At 66.1% G+C, this 16,959-nt stretch overlaps 1 protein-coding gene across 3 annotated transcripts in view; it reads left to right on the forward strand.

The window, feature by feature from the left end:
• The first annotated feature begins 1,232 nt into the window (after positions 1-1,232).
• CFAP46 (cilia and flagella associated protein 46) overlaps positions 1,233-16,959 on the forward strand; it is a 102,881-nt gene continuing 87,154 nt past the window's right edge. For all 3 annotated transcript variants that reach the window (XM_041743635.1, XM_041743636.1, XM_041743637.1), the window contains exons 1-8: positions 1,233-1,325; positions 1,801-1,925; positions 2,068-2,199; positions 2,682-2,746; positions 3,905-4,069; positions 4,882-5,005; positions 5,623-5,717; positions 13,489-13,599. In XM_041743635.1, coding sequence (XP_041599569.1) covers positions 1,277-1,325; positions 1,801-1,925; positions 2,068-2,199; positions 2,682-2,746; positions 3,905-4,069; positions 4,882-5,005; positions 5,623-5,717; positions 13,489-13,599 — 866 coding nt within the window. In that variant the 5' untranslated portion in view covers positions 1,233-1,276. The remainder of the gene's footprint in view (positions 1,326-1,800; positions 1,926-2,067; positions 2,200-2,681; positions 2,747-3,904; positions 4,070-4,881; positions 5,006-5,622; positions 5,718-13,488; positions 13,600-16,959) is intronic.

Genomic DNA, 16,959 nt, shown 5'->3' on the forward strand with positions numbered 1-16,959 from the left:
CCGACACCTTGGCCACGTTTGGCGTAGCTGACCCCCTCCCCCAACTCCTGCCCTTGCTGCGGGGGCTCTGCACGGCTTCCCTTCCACCTCTGCAGCTCTTCCTGCAGCTCTCCCTGCTGCTCCTGGCCGAGGGCTCTCCAAGGCCGGTCTCCAGCCCCCTCGGCCCCGGGGCTCTCACCCGCACACCAGCATGCCGGGGCAGGTGTGTGCAGGCCTGCACCTCCAGCCCAGAGCCTTCCTGCGAACGTGAGCTCTGAATGCCTCAGCATCCCACATGCCCCCACAGAACACCCAGGACCGCTCCTGAGCTGCCCCCTGGCCGGCCCTCTCCTGGAGCTCCCCAGCCCGGTGCATGCCCTGTGCACCCCCGGGGTGGACGGCCCTCTGGGCCCTCTTTGGTCCCACACCTGTCACTCAGACCCGCTCTCCCTTCCTGCCCTGGGCATGAGCCTGTGGCCTTGTCACCACCTCCAAACCAGTCTCCACCTGGTACCCTCAGAAAACGCTGAGACCTGAGGCCACTGGGCCCAATATCCTGGTGTGGGGGGCACCCGCCCTGGCCGGTTCCCTCCCCCCCCAACGCCTCCTGGGCACCCGGCCCCGCTCCCTGCCGGCGCAGGTGCTGCTCACCCCGCACTTGTGGGGAGCCTCCTCTCTCCGGCGGATCTCAGCTCGCCCCCGCCCTCGCCTGCGCCACCCCCTCGGGATCCGACCCCGGCAGGCATTCGCTGTGCCTGACATCCCCTCCGCAGGCGCAGGCGCAGGCGGCGGCAGGTGCACCTGCTGCGCTCCCAGGCGCGCTCAGCCCCGCCCCGCAGGGTCAGCAGCTGTAGGATCCCCCTTCTGCAGCGGGCACGAATGAATGAAGGAAGGAACGAATGAATGAACGCACGCGAGCACGCCCCAGTGAAGGGGTTAAGGCCCGCAGGACCACTTCCGGGGCCGGGACCAGACCCAGGGGCATCCTCGTGCTGGGGGGACGCGGGGCGAGGAGGCGGGGCTCCCCGAGCATCCGCCGGGGCGGGGGGAGCGGGGCCGGTGCGGTGAGGGCGCCCGGGCAGCGCGACCCCGACCCCGACCCGACCCCGACCCTGCCCTGGCTCCGCTGCCCTCGTCCCCGCCCGCGCGCCCTCGGGGGAAGGCGGCCCCGGCCGCGGTTCGCCTCCGCACTAGTGTGGCCCCGGCGCCGACCCGTAGGGCCCGCGGCGTCCCCCGTCGCTAGGCAACCGCGCTCCGGCCCCGAGCGGGAGGAAGCCCACGGCCCGGGGCCGCCGCCATGGACCTGGTCATCACCCAGGAGCTGGCCCGCGCCCAGAGCCAGCAGGGTGCGCGGGCCCGACCCCCACCCCGACCCCCACCCCGCCCCCGCCCCCGCCCCGGGAGGCGACACGCCCGCCCCAGCAGACCCCTGACTCGGGGCGCCCCCAACACCCCGGTCCGCCGCTCCCCCCGCGGGGCCTCCGCGACCCCGTGTCCTGTCATCCTCCACTGCTGCGGGGGCTCGGCCTGGGGGAGGCTGCGGAGGGGGCGCGGAGCGGGGGGGGGGACGCCGGGCAGCAGTGGGGGGGGAGGGGGAGGAGGCCCGCGGGGGGGGGGGGAGGGTGCAGACGCCGGGCAGCAGTGGGGGGGAGGGGGAGGCCCGCAGGGGGGGAGGGGAGGCCCGCGTGGGAGAGGAGGGTGTAGACGCAGCCACAGTGGTGGGGGAGGCCCGGTGGGAGAGGAGGAGGCCCGCGGGGGAGGGTGTGGCCCCGGGCTGCAGCCCCTCCTCACAGGCGGACCTTGGCCTCCCTCCTCCCGTAGATGCCGCCTCCCTGAGGAGGGCCTATGAGCTCATCAAGTCGGCCAACCTGGGCAAATCAGAGTTTGACCCCACGGAGAGCTTCAGCCCCGACCTGTTTGTTCTGTGTGCGGAGCAGGCCCTGAAGGTACCGCGTCCAGGGGTCCAGAGGTCGCAGGGTGGATAGGGCAGGAGCACCCAGGGATTCCCCGGGGATCTGTTGGACCTGCGCCCTCAGGCTGCCGTCATAGCCGCTGTGGCTGCGGGGGGGGGGCACCCCTGTCCTGCAGATGGGGCAGCCCGAGATGAGCGACGACTGCATCCAGATGTACTTCAAGGTGAAGGGGCCGGTCACCCAGTTCCTGGGCAGAGCGCACCTGTGCCGGGCCCAGCTCTGCGCCCCCAAGTCGTCGGAAAACCTGGTGAGACACGCCCCAGGGGGCAGGTGGGGGCTTGAGGGTGCAGCCCTGGTGGGCACAGCCCCAAGGCTTCGGGGGGACCCAGCGCCCCTGCCAGTGGGCGGTTCCTGGGTGACTAGTGGTTTGTCCCACTCCGGGTTTTCCCCGAGGCTGCCTTGATCCTCGGCACTCTGTGTCTCGGGTGGAAACACAGTCCCACTCCGCTTCCAGAACTGTGGGGCCAGACATGTCCTCACGTGCCCTTTACGGATACGTCGGTGAGCAGCGTGTGGGCTGCGTGTGGGCTGCTCCAGGACTCAGCTCCTGCTTGACGTTTGGCAGCTGTGCCCTGCTGGTGCCGGGGCCCGGCCTGTGAGCGGGCATGTCTGACACCTGCCGGTGGCCGCTCCTGCTGCTTACCGTGGGCTCCTTACTGTCCGCGGAAGCGACCACGAGCCACGATTGAGGTTTCAGGGGCAAATTCATGTAACTGTGCATTGTTTCAGGAGGAATTTGAAAACTGCGTGACCCAGTATATGAAGGCAATAAACTTCGCAAAAGGAGAACCCAGGTGGGTGTGATGCACGCGGCGTTTCTACGAGGATCGTGGAAGGGGTTCGGGACCACGGCTCCCACGTGCTGCCACCTGTTCACACTGCGGGGTTTTGTGCGTGCTATAGGCTGTCTCTGACGTGGAGGGCCGGGCGCGGCCACACCCTTTGTCCTTCTGTCTGTCCTGCAGTCTGTGGCCTGCGATGACTTTTGTGTGCTTTCTCTACGGGAACCTCCTCTGGGGTCTCCCCACAGCCCCTCACTCCCCGGGCCTCCCTGAGGGTTCAGCATCGGGGTCCCCCCCACCAGGCAGATTGCTGGGCCTCGCGTCCCCGTCCCTAGTGATTTAGCTGGAAGTAGCCGGGTTTTCTCCTTACCATCTCCTCCATCAGACAGCAACGTTCCCGAAACTGCTGGGCTTGCAGACGAGCCCTGTGAACACCGCTGATGGAGCAGGCTGCCCCGTGGAAGAGCCCGGGGTGCACGGGACCTGGGGCGTCCCAGGCCGAGCTGGCCTCTCCGAGAGGGGGCTCCTCTCTCAGATGCGCCCCGTGGGAGGCCCGCCCTCCGGGGGGTCCCTGCCCCCCCACCTTACTTTGCACTCGGAGTGCAGGCTTGGGGACTTCGTTCCCCAAAGGCCCTGCTCCCCGCCTCTGCCTGCCGGCCCCTCCCGTGCGCTGTCTCCCGGCTGATTGCTCGTCATGGTGCGGGTCTCAGAAGACGTTACTCCCTCCGGGAAGCCTTCCGGGGTTCCCCTGCGCCTGCCTGTTCTCTTCTGTCTCTTGGGAGCCAAAGACCTTGTGGTGCTGTGTTTTCACAGGGAGCCGATCACTTTGGGAATCAGTGAATGGGTGAATGGGTGAATGGGTGAATGGGTGAACGGACCTCTGGTCTGGACTCTGGAGCCCCGTGGCCGGGTCCTCATGGCCCCGGGCTGACCTGCAGCCGCGGGCCCCTTCTGCCAGGGCACCCTGGGAGGGCTCTCCCCTCCCGTGACCACCTCCCCCACGACGTTCCCTCCCGTGATGTCCCCTCCCGCAAGCACCTCCCCCGCGACCACCTCCCCCACGACATCCCCTCCCGTGACGTCCTCCCCACCGCGACGTCCCCTCCCACAACCACGTCCCCCAGGGTCCCCTCCCATGACGACCTCCTGGGTGACTGTCCCCCGCCGCAGGTATTACTTCCTGGTGTATAACGCGTCGGTGCTGTACTGGCACATGGTGAGGCCCTTCCTGAAGCCCGGGTTCCACCACCACCTGATCTCCAGCCTGTCGCAGATCGTCGCTGTGTTAAATCAGACGGAGGAGGAGGACAAGGAGTGGCGCGCGGAGCTGATGCTGTGAGTTGAAGCCGCCTCCCCTGGGGCGAGGCCTGAGCAGGACCCGCGGCGCCGTGACCTTCCTGGCCCGGTGGCCCGCAGGGGGACGTCAGTGCTCTCTGCTGCGTGGTTAGAGTCGTGTCATTGTCTTGTTTGCTGGGGTCTGTGGCTGGACTCGGGGCCGATCACGTGGATGGCACGACACGATGGCCGTTGACACTTAGAGTACAGGAAACCGAGCTTCTGTCACATCCTGGCTCGGGGGTTAGAAGTCGGCTCTGTGCATGGGTGACATGGTGGCTGCGGCAGCAGATGACCCCAGGCGGCGGGGCCTGCTCAGGGCAGCACACACAAGCGCGTCTGCATGCGGACAGCCCATTGGGCCTCAGTGACACAGGCAGCGTGCAGTCCCCGAGCTGGGTGCACCCGAAGGCAGCGGCCGGCCTGCCCCTCGTGGGAAGCACCGCTGCAGGCCAGCGACTGTGAGTGTCTGCAGGGACCCGCGATCTGCCCGACGTGGGAACCTGGAATCCCGGGCTGTCCCACCTGTGGCCTGGCGCCGTGGGGAGCCTTGAGCAGACCACAGGCGCCGAGACAGCCTTTCTTCGAAGTGCGACTCTAAGCACTGGGGGCAGTCGCGGTGCAGACACGTCCTCCCGCCCCGCCGGCCCCGCACCAGCCCGGGCCCAGCTGCAGGGAGCGGCCCACGCGGCCCCGGGGGCTTCCCGAACCTCGTGAACCGGGACAGGAGTAAACGCGTGATAACACAGCGACTCGATGTTTGCGGCGGGAGGCGGGTTCGCCCCTGGTAACGCTGTTTTTGTACTGTCCAGGGAGCTTCTGGACTGTTACCTACAGGCTGGCAGGAAGGAGGAGGCCGCGAAGTTTTGTGTCACCGCAGCGCCGTTTGTAAAGGCCCATGTGCCGCACATATACCGACGGATGTTTTCTGTCCTGGTAGGTTGGCGCGCCGAGGGCGCCGGGGGGGCAATGGGCTTCGAGGTCGTTTTTGCAAAACTATAAAAACAGCCAAGTCCGTCCCCCGAGAGACAGCAAAGCACGCGTCCGTCGTGCGTACTTGACGGGACAGACAAGCTTTGCCCTTCACCGTGATCTTTCACTAGGTCACTCATGACACCCTTGAATTAAAAGAGGCCACCAGAGGGCAGCCGGGCTCGGCGGTTTAGGGCCGCCTTGGGCCTGGGATCGAGTCCCGCATGGGCTCCCGGCATGGAGCCTGCCTCCCTCCGCCTGAGTCTCCGCCGCTTTCTCGCTCTATGTCTTGCATGAATAGATAAATAAGATCTTAAAACAAACAAAAAACGGACCAGCAGAAAGCGCGTCACTGATGTAATCAGGCCCCGGGGTACGAGGAGCGTCGGCCTTTGCTGACTTCCGTGTGCAGGAAACCAGCCGAGGTCCTTTGTGAAAACTAAACGGGAGACCTGACGAGCGAGGAGATGTTGTTCGTCACAAATGCTAATTTTAAAGGAGAAATAGATGTAAAATAACTAATTCCTGCATCTCTACCGAGTTATTAAGCCAGATAATGGTTCGGTTCCACTTTGTCGCAGGTACAACACGAATTAGTGGACGAGCCTCAGCTAAAGCAGGAGAAGAGAAGCTCCGTGAGCCTGTCCATCGTCTACGACATCAGCATGCTCAGAGCGTAAGTGCCCGGGGTCGGGCAGGGCCGCCGTGCACTCGGGGGCGCCCCGGATGGCTGCGGCTGTGCGCGGGAGGGGGGGGCGGGAGGGGGCGGAGCGGGGCCGCGCACAGGATGCACTCGGCATCCCCGCCTTTGCTGCCAGGGGCCCAGCGGCTGCTGCGCCAGTGAGGAGGGAGGGTGAGGAGGACCCGGGGCGGCGTGAGATCTCGCAACAGCGCCAGCCCCTCCCGAGGAGGCTGGACGTTGCACCGTGACGGCGAGGAAAACCACAGTCGCTAACTTGACAGTAGGGGTGAGGTGAGGGAGGAGAGGGATGGCACACGGAGAGCTGCTACCGTGGCAGAGGGAGTGAGGAGGGGCGCTGCCCTGTGTGAGAGGAAAGGCACTGAGGAGACGGGTGCCGTGGGAGGGGGGCGGTGAGGAGACGAGGGCGGTGAGGAGACCAGCGCGTGTGAGGAGACTAACGCGTGTGAGGAGACGAGCGCGTGTGAGGAGACGAGGGCGGTGAGGAGACGAGGGCGGTGAGGAGGCGACGGCGGTGAGTCGAGCGCGTGAGAGGAGACGAGCGCGTGTGAGGAGACGAGAGCGGTGAGGAGACGAGCGTATGTGAGGAGTCGAGGGAGGTGAGGAGACGAGGGAGGTGAGGAGACGAGGGCGTGTGAGGGGACGAGGGCGGTGAGGAGACGAGGGCGGTGAGGAGTGGAGCGTGGTGAGGAGACGAGGACGGTGAGTCGAGCGCGTGAGAGGAGACGAGCGCGTGTGAGGAGACGAGAGCGGTGAGGAGACGAGCGTGTGTGAGGAGTCGAGGGCGGTGAGGAGTCGAGGGAGGTGAGGAGACGAGGGCGTGTGAGGGGACGAGGGCGGTGAGGAGACGAGGGCGGTGAGGAGTCGAGGGCGGTGAGGAGTGGAGCGCGGTGAGGAGACGAGGACGGTGAGGAGACGAAGGCGCGTGAGGAGACGAGGGCGGTGAGGAGACGAGGGCGTGTGAGGAGACGAGCGCGTGTGAGGAGACGAGGGCGGTGAGGAGACGAGCGCGTGTGAGGAGACGAGCGCGTTGAGGAGACGAGCGCGTGTGAGGAGACGAGGGCGGTGAGGAGACGAGGGCGGTGAGGAGACGAGCGTGTGTGAGGAGACGAAGGCGTGTGAGGAGACGAGGGCGGTGAAGAGACGAGAGTGTGTGAGGAGACGAGGGCGGTGAGGAGTCGAGGGCGGTGAGGAGTCGAGCGCGTGTGAGGAGACGAGGGATGTGAGGAGTGGAGCGCGGTGAGGAGACGAGGGCGGTGAGGAGACGAGGGCGGTGAGGAGACGAGCGCGTGTGAGGAGACGAGCGCGTGTGAGGAGTCGAGCGCGTGTGAGGAGACGAGGGCGTGTGAGGAGACGAGCGCGTGTGAGGAGACGAGGGCGGTGAGGAGACGAGCGCGTGTGAGGAGACGAGGGCGGTGAGGAGACGAGGGCGTGTGAGGAGACGAGCGCGTGTGAGGAGACGAGCGCGTGTGAGGAGACGAGCGCGTTGAGGAGACGAGCGCGTGTGAGGAGACTAGGGCGGTGAGGAGTCGAGGGCGGTGAGGAGTCGAGGGCGGTGAGGAGACGAGGGCGGTGAGGAGTCGAGGGCGGTGAGGAGTGGAGCGTGGTAAGGAGTGGAGCGCGGTGAGGTAGACGAGGGTGGTTGAGGAGTCGAGGGTGGTGAGAGTGGGGAGCGGTGGAGGCGACGAGCGCGTGTGAGGGAGACGAGGGCGGTGAGGATCCAGGGCGGTGAGGCGTCGAGCAGCGAGGTGAGGAGACGAGGGATGTGAGGATACGAGGCTGGTGAGGAGACGAGGGCGGTGAGGAGACGAGGGCGGTGAGGAATCGAGCGCGTGGTGAGGAGACGAGCGTGTGTGAGGAGAGCGATGGGCGGTGAGTAGAGACGAGGGCGGTGAGGACTAGAGGGTGTGTGGAGGTGAGCGTGGGTGAGGAGTGGAGCGCGGTGAGGAGATGGAGACGATGAGGAGACGAGGGTGGTGAGGAGTCGTGGGTGGTGAGGAGTGGAGCGCGGTGAGGGGACGAGGGCCGTGGGGGGGTGAGGAGACGAGGGCGGTGAGGAGTCGTGGGAGGTGAGGAGTCGAGGGGCGGTTGAGGAGTCGAGCGCGTGTGAGGAGACGAGGGGCGTGGTGGAGGAGACGAGCGCGTGTGAGGAACGAGGGCGGTGAGGAGACGAGGGCGGTGAGACGAGGCCGGAGTGGGCGAGGTGAGGAGACGAGGGGGTGAGGAGACGAGGGCGGTGAGGAGACGAGGGTTGAGGAGACGAGGGCGGTGAGGAGACGAGGGCGGCGAGGAGACGAGCGGCTGTGAGGAGACGAGGGCGGTGAGGAGACAGGCGGTGAGGAGACGAGGGCGTGAGGGAACGAGGTGTGAGGGACGAGGGCGGTGAGGAGACGAGGGCGGTGAGGAGACGAGGGCGGTGAGGAGGGGGCGTGAGGAGACGAGGGGGTGAGGAGACGAGGCGGTGAGGAGACGAGGGTGTGAGGAGACGAGCGCGGTGAGGAGACGAGGGCGGTGAGGAGACGAGGGTGGTGAGGAGAGGGCGGTGAGGAGACGAGGGCGGTGAGGAGACGAGGGCGGTGAGGAGACGAGCGCGTGTGAGGAGACGAGCGCGTGTGAGGAGACGAGGGCGTGTGAGGAGACGAGGGCGTGTGAGGAGACGAGCGCGTGTGAGGAGACGAGGGCGGTGAGGAGACGAGGGCGGTGAGGAGACGAGGGCGGTGAGGGGACGAGGGCGTGTGAGGAGAGCAGGGCACGAGGAGACGATCGCGGTGAGGAGACGAGCGCGTGAGAGGAGACGAGGGCGGTGAGGAGACGAGGGCGTGTGAGGAGACGAGCGCGTGTGAGGAGACGAGCGCGGTGTGAGGAGACGAGCGCGTTGAGGAGACGAGCGCGTGTGAGGAGACTAGGGCGGTGAGGAGTCGAGGGCGGTGAGGAGTCGAGGGCGGTGAGGAGACGAGGGCGGTGAGGAGACGAGGGCGGTGAGGAGTGGAGCGTGGTAAGGAGTGGAGCGCGGTGAGGAGACGAGGGTGGTGAGGAGTCGAGGGTGGTGAGGAGTGGGGAGCGGTGAGGGGACGAGCGCGTGTGAGGAGACGAGGGCGGTGAGGAGTCCAGGGCGGTGAGGAGTCGAGCGCGTGTGAGGAGACGAGGGCTGTGAGGATACGAAGGCTGTGAGGAGACGAGGGCGGTGAGGAGACGAGGGCGGTGAGGAATCGAGCGCGTGTGAGGAGACGAGGGTGTGTGAGGAGACGAGGGCGGTGAGGAGACGAGGGCGGTGAGGACTAGAGGGTGGTGAGGAGTGGAGCGTGGTGAGGAGTGGAGCGCGGTGAGGAGATGAGGACGATGAGGAGACGAGGGTGGTGAGGAGTCGAGGGTGGTGAGGAGTGGAGCGCGGTGAGGGGACGAGGGCGTGTGAGGAGACGAGGGCGGTGAGGAGTCGAGGGAGGTGAGGAGTCGAGGGCGGTGAGGAGTCGAGCGCGTGTGAGGAGACGAGGGCGTGTGAGGAGACGAGCGCGTGTGAGGAGACGAGGGCGGTGAGGAGACGAGGGCGGTGAGAGGCCGAGGGCGGTAGGAGACGAGGGCGCGAGGAGACGAGGGCGGCTCGGAGATGAGGGCGGTGAGGAGACGAGGGAGTGAGGAGACGATGGCGGTGAGGAGAGAGGGCGGTGAGGAGACGAGGGCAGAGAGGAGACGAGGGCGGTGAGGAGACGAGGGCGGTGAGGGGACGAGGGCGTGTGAGGAGAGCAGGGCACGAGGAGACGATCGCGGTGAGGAGACGAGCGCGTGAGAGGAGACCAGGGCGGTGAGGAGACGAGCGGGTGTGAGGAGACGAGGGCGGTGAGGAGACGAGGGCGGTGATTAGAGAGGGCGCGAGGAGACAAGGGCGCGTGAGGAGACGAGCGCATGTGTGGAGACGAGGGCGGTGAGGAGAGAGGGCGCGAGGAGACGAGGGCGTGTGAGGAGTCGAGCGGGTGTGAGGAGACGAGCGCATGTGAGGAGACGAGGGCGGTGAGGAGAGGAGGGGGTGAGGGACGAGCGCGCGTGAGGAGACGAGCGCGTGTGAGGAGACGAGCGTGTGTGAGGAGACGAGGGCGTGAGGAGACGAGGGCGTTTGAGGAGACGAGGGCGGTGAGGAGACGAGGGCGGTGAAGAGACGAGGGCGTGTGAGGAGACGAACGCGTGTGAGGAGACGAGGGGGTGAGGAGACGAGTGCGGTGAGGAGACAAGGGCGTGTGAGGAGACGAGCGCGTGTGAGGAGACGAGGGCGGTGAGGAGACGAGGGGGTGAGGAGACGAGCGCGTGTGAGGAGACGAGGGCGGTGAGGAGACGAGGGGGTGAGGAGACGAGCGCGTTTGAGGAGACGAGGGCGGTGAGGAGACGAGGGCGGTGAGGAGACGAGTGTGTGTGAGGAGACGAGGGCGGTGAGGAGACGAGGGCGTGTGAGGAGACGAGCGCGTATGAGGAGACGGGCGCGTGTGAGGAGACCAGGGCAGTGAGGAGACGAGGGCGGTGAGAGGCCGAAGGCGGTAGGAGACGAGGGCGGTGAGAGGACGAGGGCGTGTGAGGAGACGAGCGGGTGTGAGGAGACGAGCGCCTGTGAGGAGACGAGGGCGGTGAGGAGTGGAGCGTGGTGAGGAGTGGAGCATGGTGAGGAGACGAGGGCGGTGAGGAGACGAGGGCGGTGAGGAGACGAGCGTGTGTGAGGAGACGAGGGCGGTGAGGAGACGAGGGCGGTGAGGAGACGAGCGGGTGTGAGGAGACGAGCGGGTGTGAGGAGACGAGGGCGGTGAGGAGACGAGCGTGTGTGAGGAGACGAGGTCGGTGAGGAGACGAGTGTGTGTGAGGAGACGAGGGCGGTGAGGAGACGAGGGCGTGTGAGGAGACGAGCGCGTTGAGGAGACGAGGGGGTGAGGAGACGAGCGCGTTGAGGAGACGAGCGCGTGTGAGGAGACGAGGGCGGTGAGGAGACGAGGGCGGTGAGGAGACGAGGGCGGTGAGGAGACGAGGGCGGTGAGGAGACGAGCGCGTGTGAGGAGACAAACGCGTGTGAGGAGACGAGGGGGTGAGGAGACTAGCGCCTGTGAGGAGACGAGCGCGCGTGAGGAGTTGAGGGCGGTGAGGAGACGAGCGTGTGTGAGGAGACGAGGGCGTGTGAGGAGACGAGCGCGTGTGAGGAGACGAGGGCGGTGAGGAGACGAGGGCGGTGAGAGGCCGAGGGCGGTAGGAGACGAGGGCGGTGAGGAGACGAGTGTGTGTGAGGAGACGAGGGCGTGTGAGGAGACGAGGGCGGTGAGGAGTCGAGCGTGTGTGAGGAGACGAGGGCGCGAGGAGACGAGGGCGGCGAGGAGATGAGGGCGTGGGGAGACGAGGGCGTGTGAGGAGACGAGCGGCTGTGAGGACAGGGCGGTGAGGACATGAATGCTTCTGAGGGAACGGTGGTGAGGAAACGAATGTGTGTATGGGAATGGCAGTGAGGAGACGAGGGCGGTGTGGAGACGAGGGCGGTGAGGAGACGAGGGCGGTGAGGAGACGAGGGCGGTGTGGAGACGAGGGCGGTGAGGAGACGAGGGCGGTGAGGAGTCGAGGGCGGTGAGGAGACGAGGGCGGTGAGGAGACGAGGGTGGTGAGGAGATGAGCGCTTGTGAGGAGACAAACGCGTGTGAGGAGACGAGGGCAGTGAGGAGACGAGGGGGTGAGGAGACGAGCGCGTGTGAGGAGACGAGGGGGTGAGGAGACGAGCGCGTGTGAGGAGACGAGGGCGGTGAGGAGACGAGGGCAGTGAGGAGACGAGGGCGGTGAGGAGATGAGCGTGTGTGAGGAGACGAGGGCGGTGAGGAGACGAGGGCGGTGAGGAGACGAGGGCGGTGAGGAGACGAGCGTGTGTGAGGAGACGAGGGCGGTGAGGAGACGAGGGCGGTGAGGAGACGAGGGCGGTGAGGAGACGAGCGTGTGTGAGGAGACGAGGGCGGTGAGGAGATGAGGGCGGTGAGGAGACAAGGGCGGTGAGGAGACGAGCGTGTGTGAGGAGACGAGGGCGGTGAGGAGACGAGCGTGGTGAGGAGACGAGCGTGTGTGAGGAGACGAGGGCGGTGAGGAGACGAGGGCGGTGAGGAGTCGAGGGCGGTGAGGAGACGAGGGCGGTGAGGAGACGACGCGTGTGAGGAGACGAACGCGTGTGAGGAGACGAACGCGTGTGAGGAGACGAACGCGTGTGAGGAGACGAGGGGGTGTGAGGAGACGAGGGGGTGTGAGGACATGAATGCTTCTGAGGGAATGGTGGTGAGGAAACGAATGTGGGTATGCGAATGGCAGTGAGGAGACGAAGGCGGTGTGGAGACGAGGGCGGTGAGGAGACGAGGGCGGTGAGGAGACGAGGGCGGTGAGGAGACGAGGGCGGTGAGGAGACGAGCATGTGTGAGGAGACGAGGGCGGTGAGGAGTCGAGGGCGGTGAGGAGACGAGGGCGGTGAGGAGACGAACGCGTGTGAGGAGACGAACGCGTGTGAGGAGACGAGGGCGGTGAGGAGACGAGGGGGTGTGAGGAGACGAGGGCGTGTGAGGACATGAATGCTTCTGAGGGAATGGTGGTGAGGAAACGAATGTGGGTATGCGAATGGCAGTGAGGAGACGAAGGCGGTGTGGAGACGAGGGCGGTGAGGAGACGAGGGCGGTGAGGAGTCGAGGGCGGTGAGGAGTGGGGCGCGGTGAGGGGACGAGCGCGTGTCAGGAGACGAGGGTGGTGAGGAGTCGAGGGCGGTGAGGAGTCGAGGGCGGTGAGGAGTCGAGGGCGGTAGGCGGTGAGGAGTCGAGCGCGTGTGAGGAGACGAGGGTGTGTGAGGAGACGAGGGCGGTGAGGAGTCGAGGGCAGTGAGGAGTGGAGCGTGGTGAGGAGTGGAGCGCGGTGAGGAGACGAGGACGGTGAGGAGACGAGGGTGGTGAGGAGTCGAGGGTGGTGAGGAGACGAGGGTGGTGAGGAGTCGAGGGCGGTGACGAGACGAGGGCGGTGAGGAGACGAGGGCAGTGAGGAGTCGAGCGGGTGTGAGGAGACGATGGCGTTGAGGAGACGAGGGGGTGAGGGACGAGCGCGCGTGAGGAGACGAGCGCGCATGAGGAGACGAGGGCGGTGAGGAGACGAGGGCGAGAGCGGTGAGGAGACGAGGGCGTGTGAGGAGACGAGGGCGGTGAGGAGACGAGGGCGTGTGAGGAGACGAGAGTGGTGAGGAGACGAGGGCGAGAGCGGTGAGGAGACGAGGGCGTGTGAGGAGACGAGGGCGTGTGAGGAGACGAGGGCGGTGAGGAGACGAGGGCGGTGAGAGGCCGAGGGCGGTAGCAGACGAGGGCGCGAGGAGTCGAGGGCGGCTAGGAGACGAGGGCGCGAGGAGACGAGGGCGTGTGAGGAGACGAGCGGGTGTGAGGAGACGAGGGCGTGTGAGGAGACGAGTGCGTGTGTAGCTCCGCGCGGCGATGAGAGGGGAGTTCCAGCGGGAGGCTTGCGCTGCCCCTGTACTGCGGCCCAAGCCGTCCGTGTAGCCGCCCTCCTGTGGGTCTGGGTCCGGCCGCCGGGCCGCAGGAGTACGTGCTGCTCGGGCAGGAGGAGCGTGAGGCGGCGGCCCGAGTCCGTGAGCGGACGTGCGGGGAGGGGGTTGCCCTTAGGCCTTCTGTTCAGTGGGAGACGCAGTCCCCAGGCTCGGAGTCTCCCTTGGGATGATCTGATCGAGTCTGACTGAGGTTTCGGTTCTTATAAATTGTAGGAAATTGGACCGAGACGACCTGCCTGCAGACGTCGGTGCGGTTCTGAGGGAGACCTACGAGCGCTTGCGGCGTTTCAATCCCCAGCGCCTCCCTTCTGTGCGGGAGGAGAAGTAAGTGTCCCCCCTGCCCCCGCGCGTCTGCGCCGTCGCCGTGTGAGACCCGGAAGTCCAGGGAACGGGCGCGGAGGAGCAGGCGGCGTCGGCAGCCACGGTGGAGGCTCCGGGGGTCGTGCGGGTCGGGGCGCTCCGGGTGCGCGACTTCACGTCACGCTTCTCCGATCCAGGCCGACCCGTGAGCGCAGGCGGGTTCCAAGGCCTGACGCGTCTCCCTGTCGGAGTCGCAGGGGAGCGTCGGAGCTGGAGGCCTCGGCCTCGGGGCTGAGCGAGTGGGGGCCCCGCACCGGAGCCAGCAGCCGCCGCGTCAGGCTGCCGGGAGGAGCGGGCTGAGGCCGGCAGCGGAGCCGGCAATGGCGGGTGCGCTTCCCTCGGTGCACACTCAGAGGACCCCCGCCCCGGCCCACCCCGTGCACGCGGCGGCTGGTCCCGCCCCGCCTGGGCTCCCCCACGCCCCGGTCGCCAGCGCGGGCACCAGCGCGGCGTCCCCCTCGGCCTGTGCGGAGGCCTCCGAAGCTCCCCTTGGGGCAATTTCCCTTCTGGCTTCTCGGACTTTCTCGCCAGCTGCTCCGCGCTCCCAGCATGTGAGAGCTTGGGCCGTTGTCTGTGGTAATCACTGAGGTGTTTTTTCCGTCTGTGATTCATTCATTGGTTTTGGGGTGTTATGGGTAGAATCGTGTTCCCCAGAAACGTACAGTCTCGCGCCCACCCTTGGCACTTGCCCTTGAACACGGTCTGGTTTGCGTGTGGGACCTGTGCAGGTGTCATCGGGGCGAGGGGGGCCGTGCTGGACGGGGATGGCCCTAACCAGCGACTTCCGGCCTTATAGGTGAGGGGATTTGGGACGCGGGTGCTCGCGGGGACGACGGCGGTGGCAGCAGAGGCAGGGTCGGGTGTTGCCGCTGCAGGCCGAGGAGCCCCCGGGCTGGCGGCAAACTCCGGACGCCGCGGGAGCAAGGCCGCCCTGAGCCCGCCAGGGAGCGCGGTCCCGCCGCCTGCTCCCAGTCCCCGGCCGAGAACCGGGGGAGACGGGATTTCTGCGTGTGGGCCACTCAGTCGAGCGGAGGCCCGCGGAGGGGGTGTTCGCGATGCGGCGTCACCGTCACCCCAGAGCCACAGCTGCCGGCCCTGCACGTGGGTCCTCCTGCCGTGTCTGTGGGGCGGTCAGGCGCGGCCGCCGCCCGGGTGCCGCGGGGCCGGGTCTCTCGCGAAGCCCGACCGAGCAGGGGCTTTGTCAGAGGCAGCAGGGGACACGCACGAGGAGGCCCGAGCCGCCCGGGGTCTGAGCAGGCCCAACGTCGAGCCGTCCTTGGTGAGACGGGAGTCACCCGAGGGAAGGGTCACGCAGGCCGCCAACAGCGGGGCGCAGGGTCGCGGGCGTCTCCATGCGGCCTGGGGCACATGGGACGAAAGGGCCGGCGGCGGCCTGGTGTTCGTGCGGTCGCTGCCCGCGTGAGCTGCGCCGCGGCCCCTGAGTGCACGGGCGGGGGGTGCCGCTACACAGAACTGCCCGTGACGCCCCCCAGCAGGGGCTGGCGTGGCCGCTCGGAGGAGCGTCCGCCTCCTGGCTTCCGCCCAGGGCCTGACCTCGCGCCTGGAGACCGACCCCACATCAGGCTCCACGCTCAGGGCAAAGTCGGCTCGCGGTTCTCCCTCCCCTGCCGCTCTCCCTCCCCCCCTGCCCCTCCCCCCCAAACAAATAATCTTCAAATGATTTTCATCATCTTTTAAATTTCAGATGTAATATGCGATAATTGCAGAAAGTCTGAAACGGATCAACGTATATTTTCAACATCGTCATAACATAGGTTTTTAACCCGCTTTTCCCATATGAATTGTGAACGTGTTTCTGCATCACAGAATATTCTACAACTAGGTTCTCCCCCTGGGTTTTCAAGCGCTCTAGGTCAGCCCGAGCGCTCTGGGGCCCGTGAACCCGGGCACACGTTTTTGAATGCATAGGCACGTGCAGGCACGAATGTGCAGGGTCCCCTCTGGCATCCCCTGGCACAGTGGGCCCTCCCTTGGGCGCGTCACTACTGACAAGAGCAGCCCTGGGGGAAGTTTCTAGAAATGGGCCTCTGGGGCACTTGAGACAAGCTGCAGGAGCCCTACGGAGCGCGACGTGAAGACCCGGGCCTCCGAGCGCTCTGGTCGCCTCGGAGCAAGTCGGAGGGGAGGGGACGCGCCCTTGCTCTCACCCCGAGTCCTCTGGCTGCTGCCGTTTTGTCATGTTCCCTGGCATTTTGTCCCTTTATTAGTTTCCTACACGTTTCTTTTGCCTGTTTTTTGTAAGTGGAGTAGAAATTGTTTCATTATTGACATGCAGAAGCTTTTCCTATTTTAAAATTTGAGCCCTCCAGCTCCAGTATATTTATCAACTGTCCTGTTTGTGTATCTCTTAGGTTTATAACATTAATTTTTGACGTACAGAAATGTTTTATTTAATGTGAGAATGATTTGAACCCCCGTCCACTCCCTCCAGTCCCGGGCCTGTCGCGGATTCCCTGCCCAACAGCCCTGTGGGGCGAGGCTGACCCGGGTCCCCCCGAAGTCCAGGCCGTGCGGCTCCGGCTCAGAGCCGCTGTGCACTCTGCCCCCGGTCGCATGCCCCCAACTCTGCGTATGTGCCCGGCACGGCCCTTCCCCTGCCGCATCTCTGTGCCTTGACTTTTGTAAGAACTTGTGCCATCGCTGTGCGTGGCCACAGAGGGCGACCAGCAGCTTCGACGTGGATAGTCGGGTTTCCTCGTGGCTCTGCCTGCCGCCGGCACGTGGTCGGTGCCCCTCAGCCTGGGGGAGTGGCCGTGCCGTCTGCCTGCCGCAGCTGCCTCTGTGTGTTTGCTGTCAGGTCCTCCCTGACTCCGTGAGGGACCCTGCTGACACCCCTCCACCGTGGCTTCTGTGTCGAGAATTCTGGGTGGGAAAAATGTTCTGTTTAAAACTTAAAAAAGGGATCCCTGGGTGGCACAGCGGTTTAGCACCTGCCTTTGGCCCAGGGCGCGATCCTGGAGACCCGGGATCGAATCCCACGTCGGGCTCCCGGTGCATGGAGCCTGCTTCTCCCTCTGCCTGTGTCTCTGCCTCTCTCTCTCTCTCTGTAACTATCATAAATAAATAAAAATTAAAAAAAAAAAAACTTAAAAAAAAAAAGGACTAAAACCCAGTGATATTTATCTTTATGGGTTTTCTCTTTGGACCTGTGTGGTGGGTGCGTGTGGCCAGAGCTTGGGGAGCACTGAGGGGCCAATGTCAGGAGGCCAGGCCTGCCGGGGCCCCGTGGCTCCAGGGGTGAGCAGGTGGCAGAGGACGTGGGCCGGCATGGTGGGGGTGCAGGGACCCACGTCACTCTGAGTG

Source organism: Vulpes lagopus, chromosome 2, assembly GCF_018345385.1.
Source record: "Vulpes lagopus strain Blue_001 chromosome 2, ASM1834538v1, whole genome shotgun sequence".
Lineage (NCBI taxonomy): Eukaryota > Metazoa > Chordata > Mammalia > Carnivora > Canidae > Vulpes > Vulpes lagopus.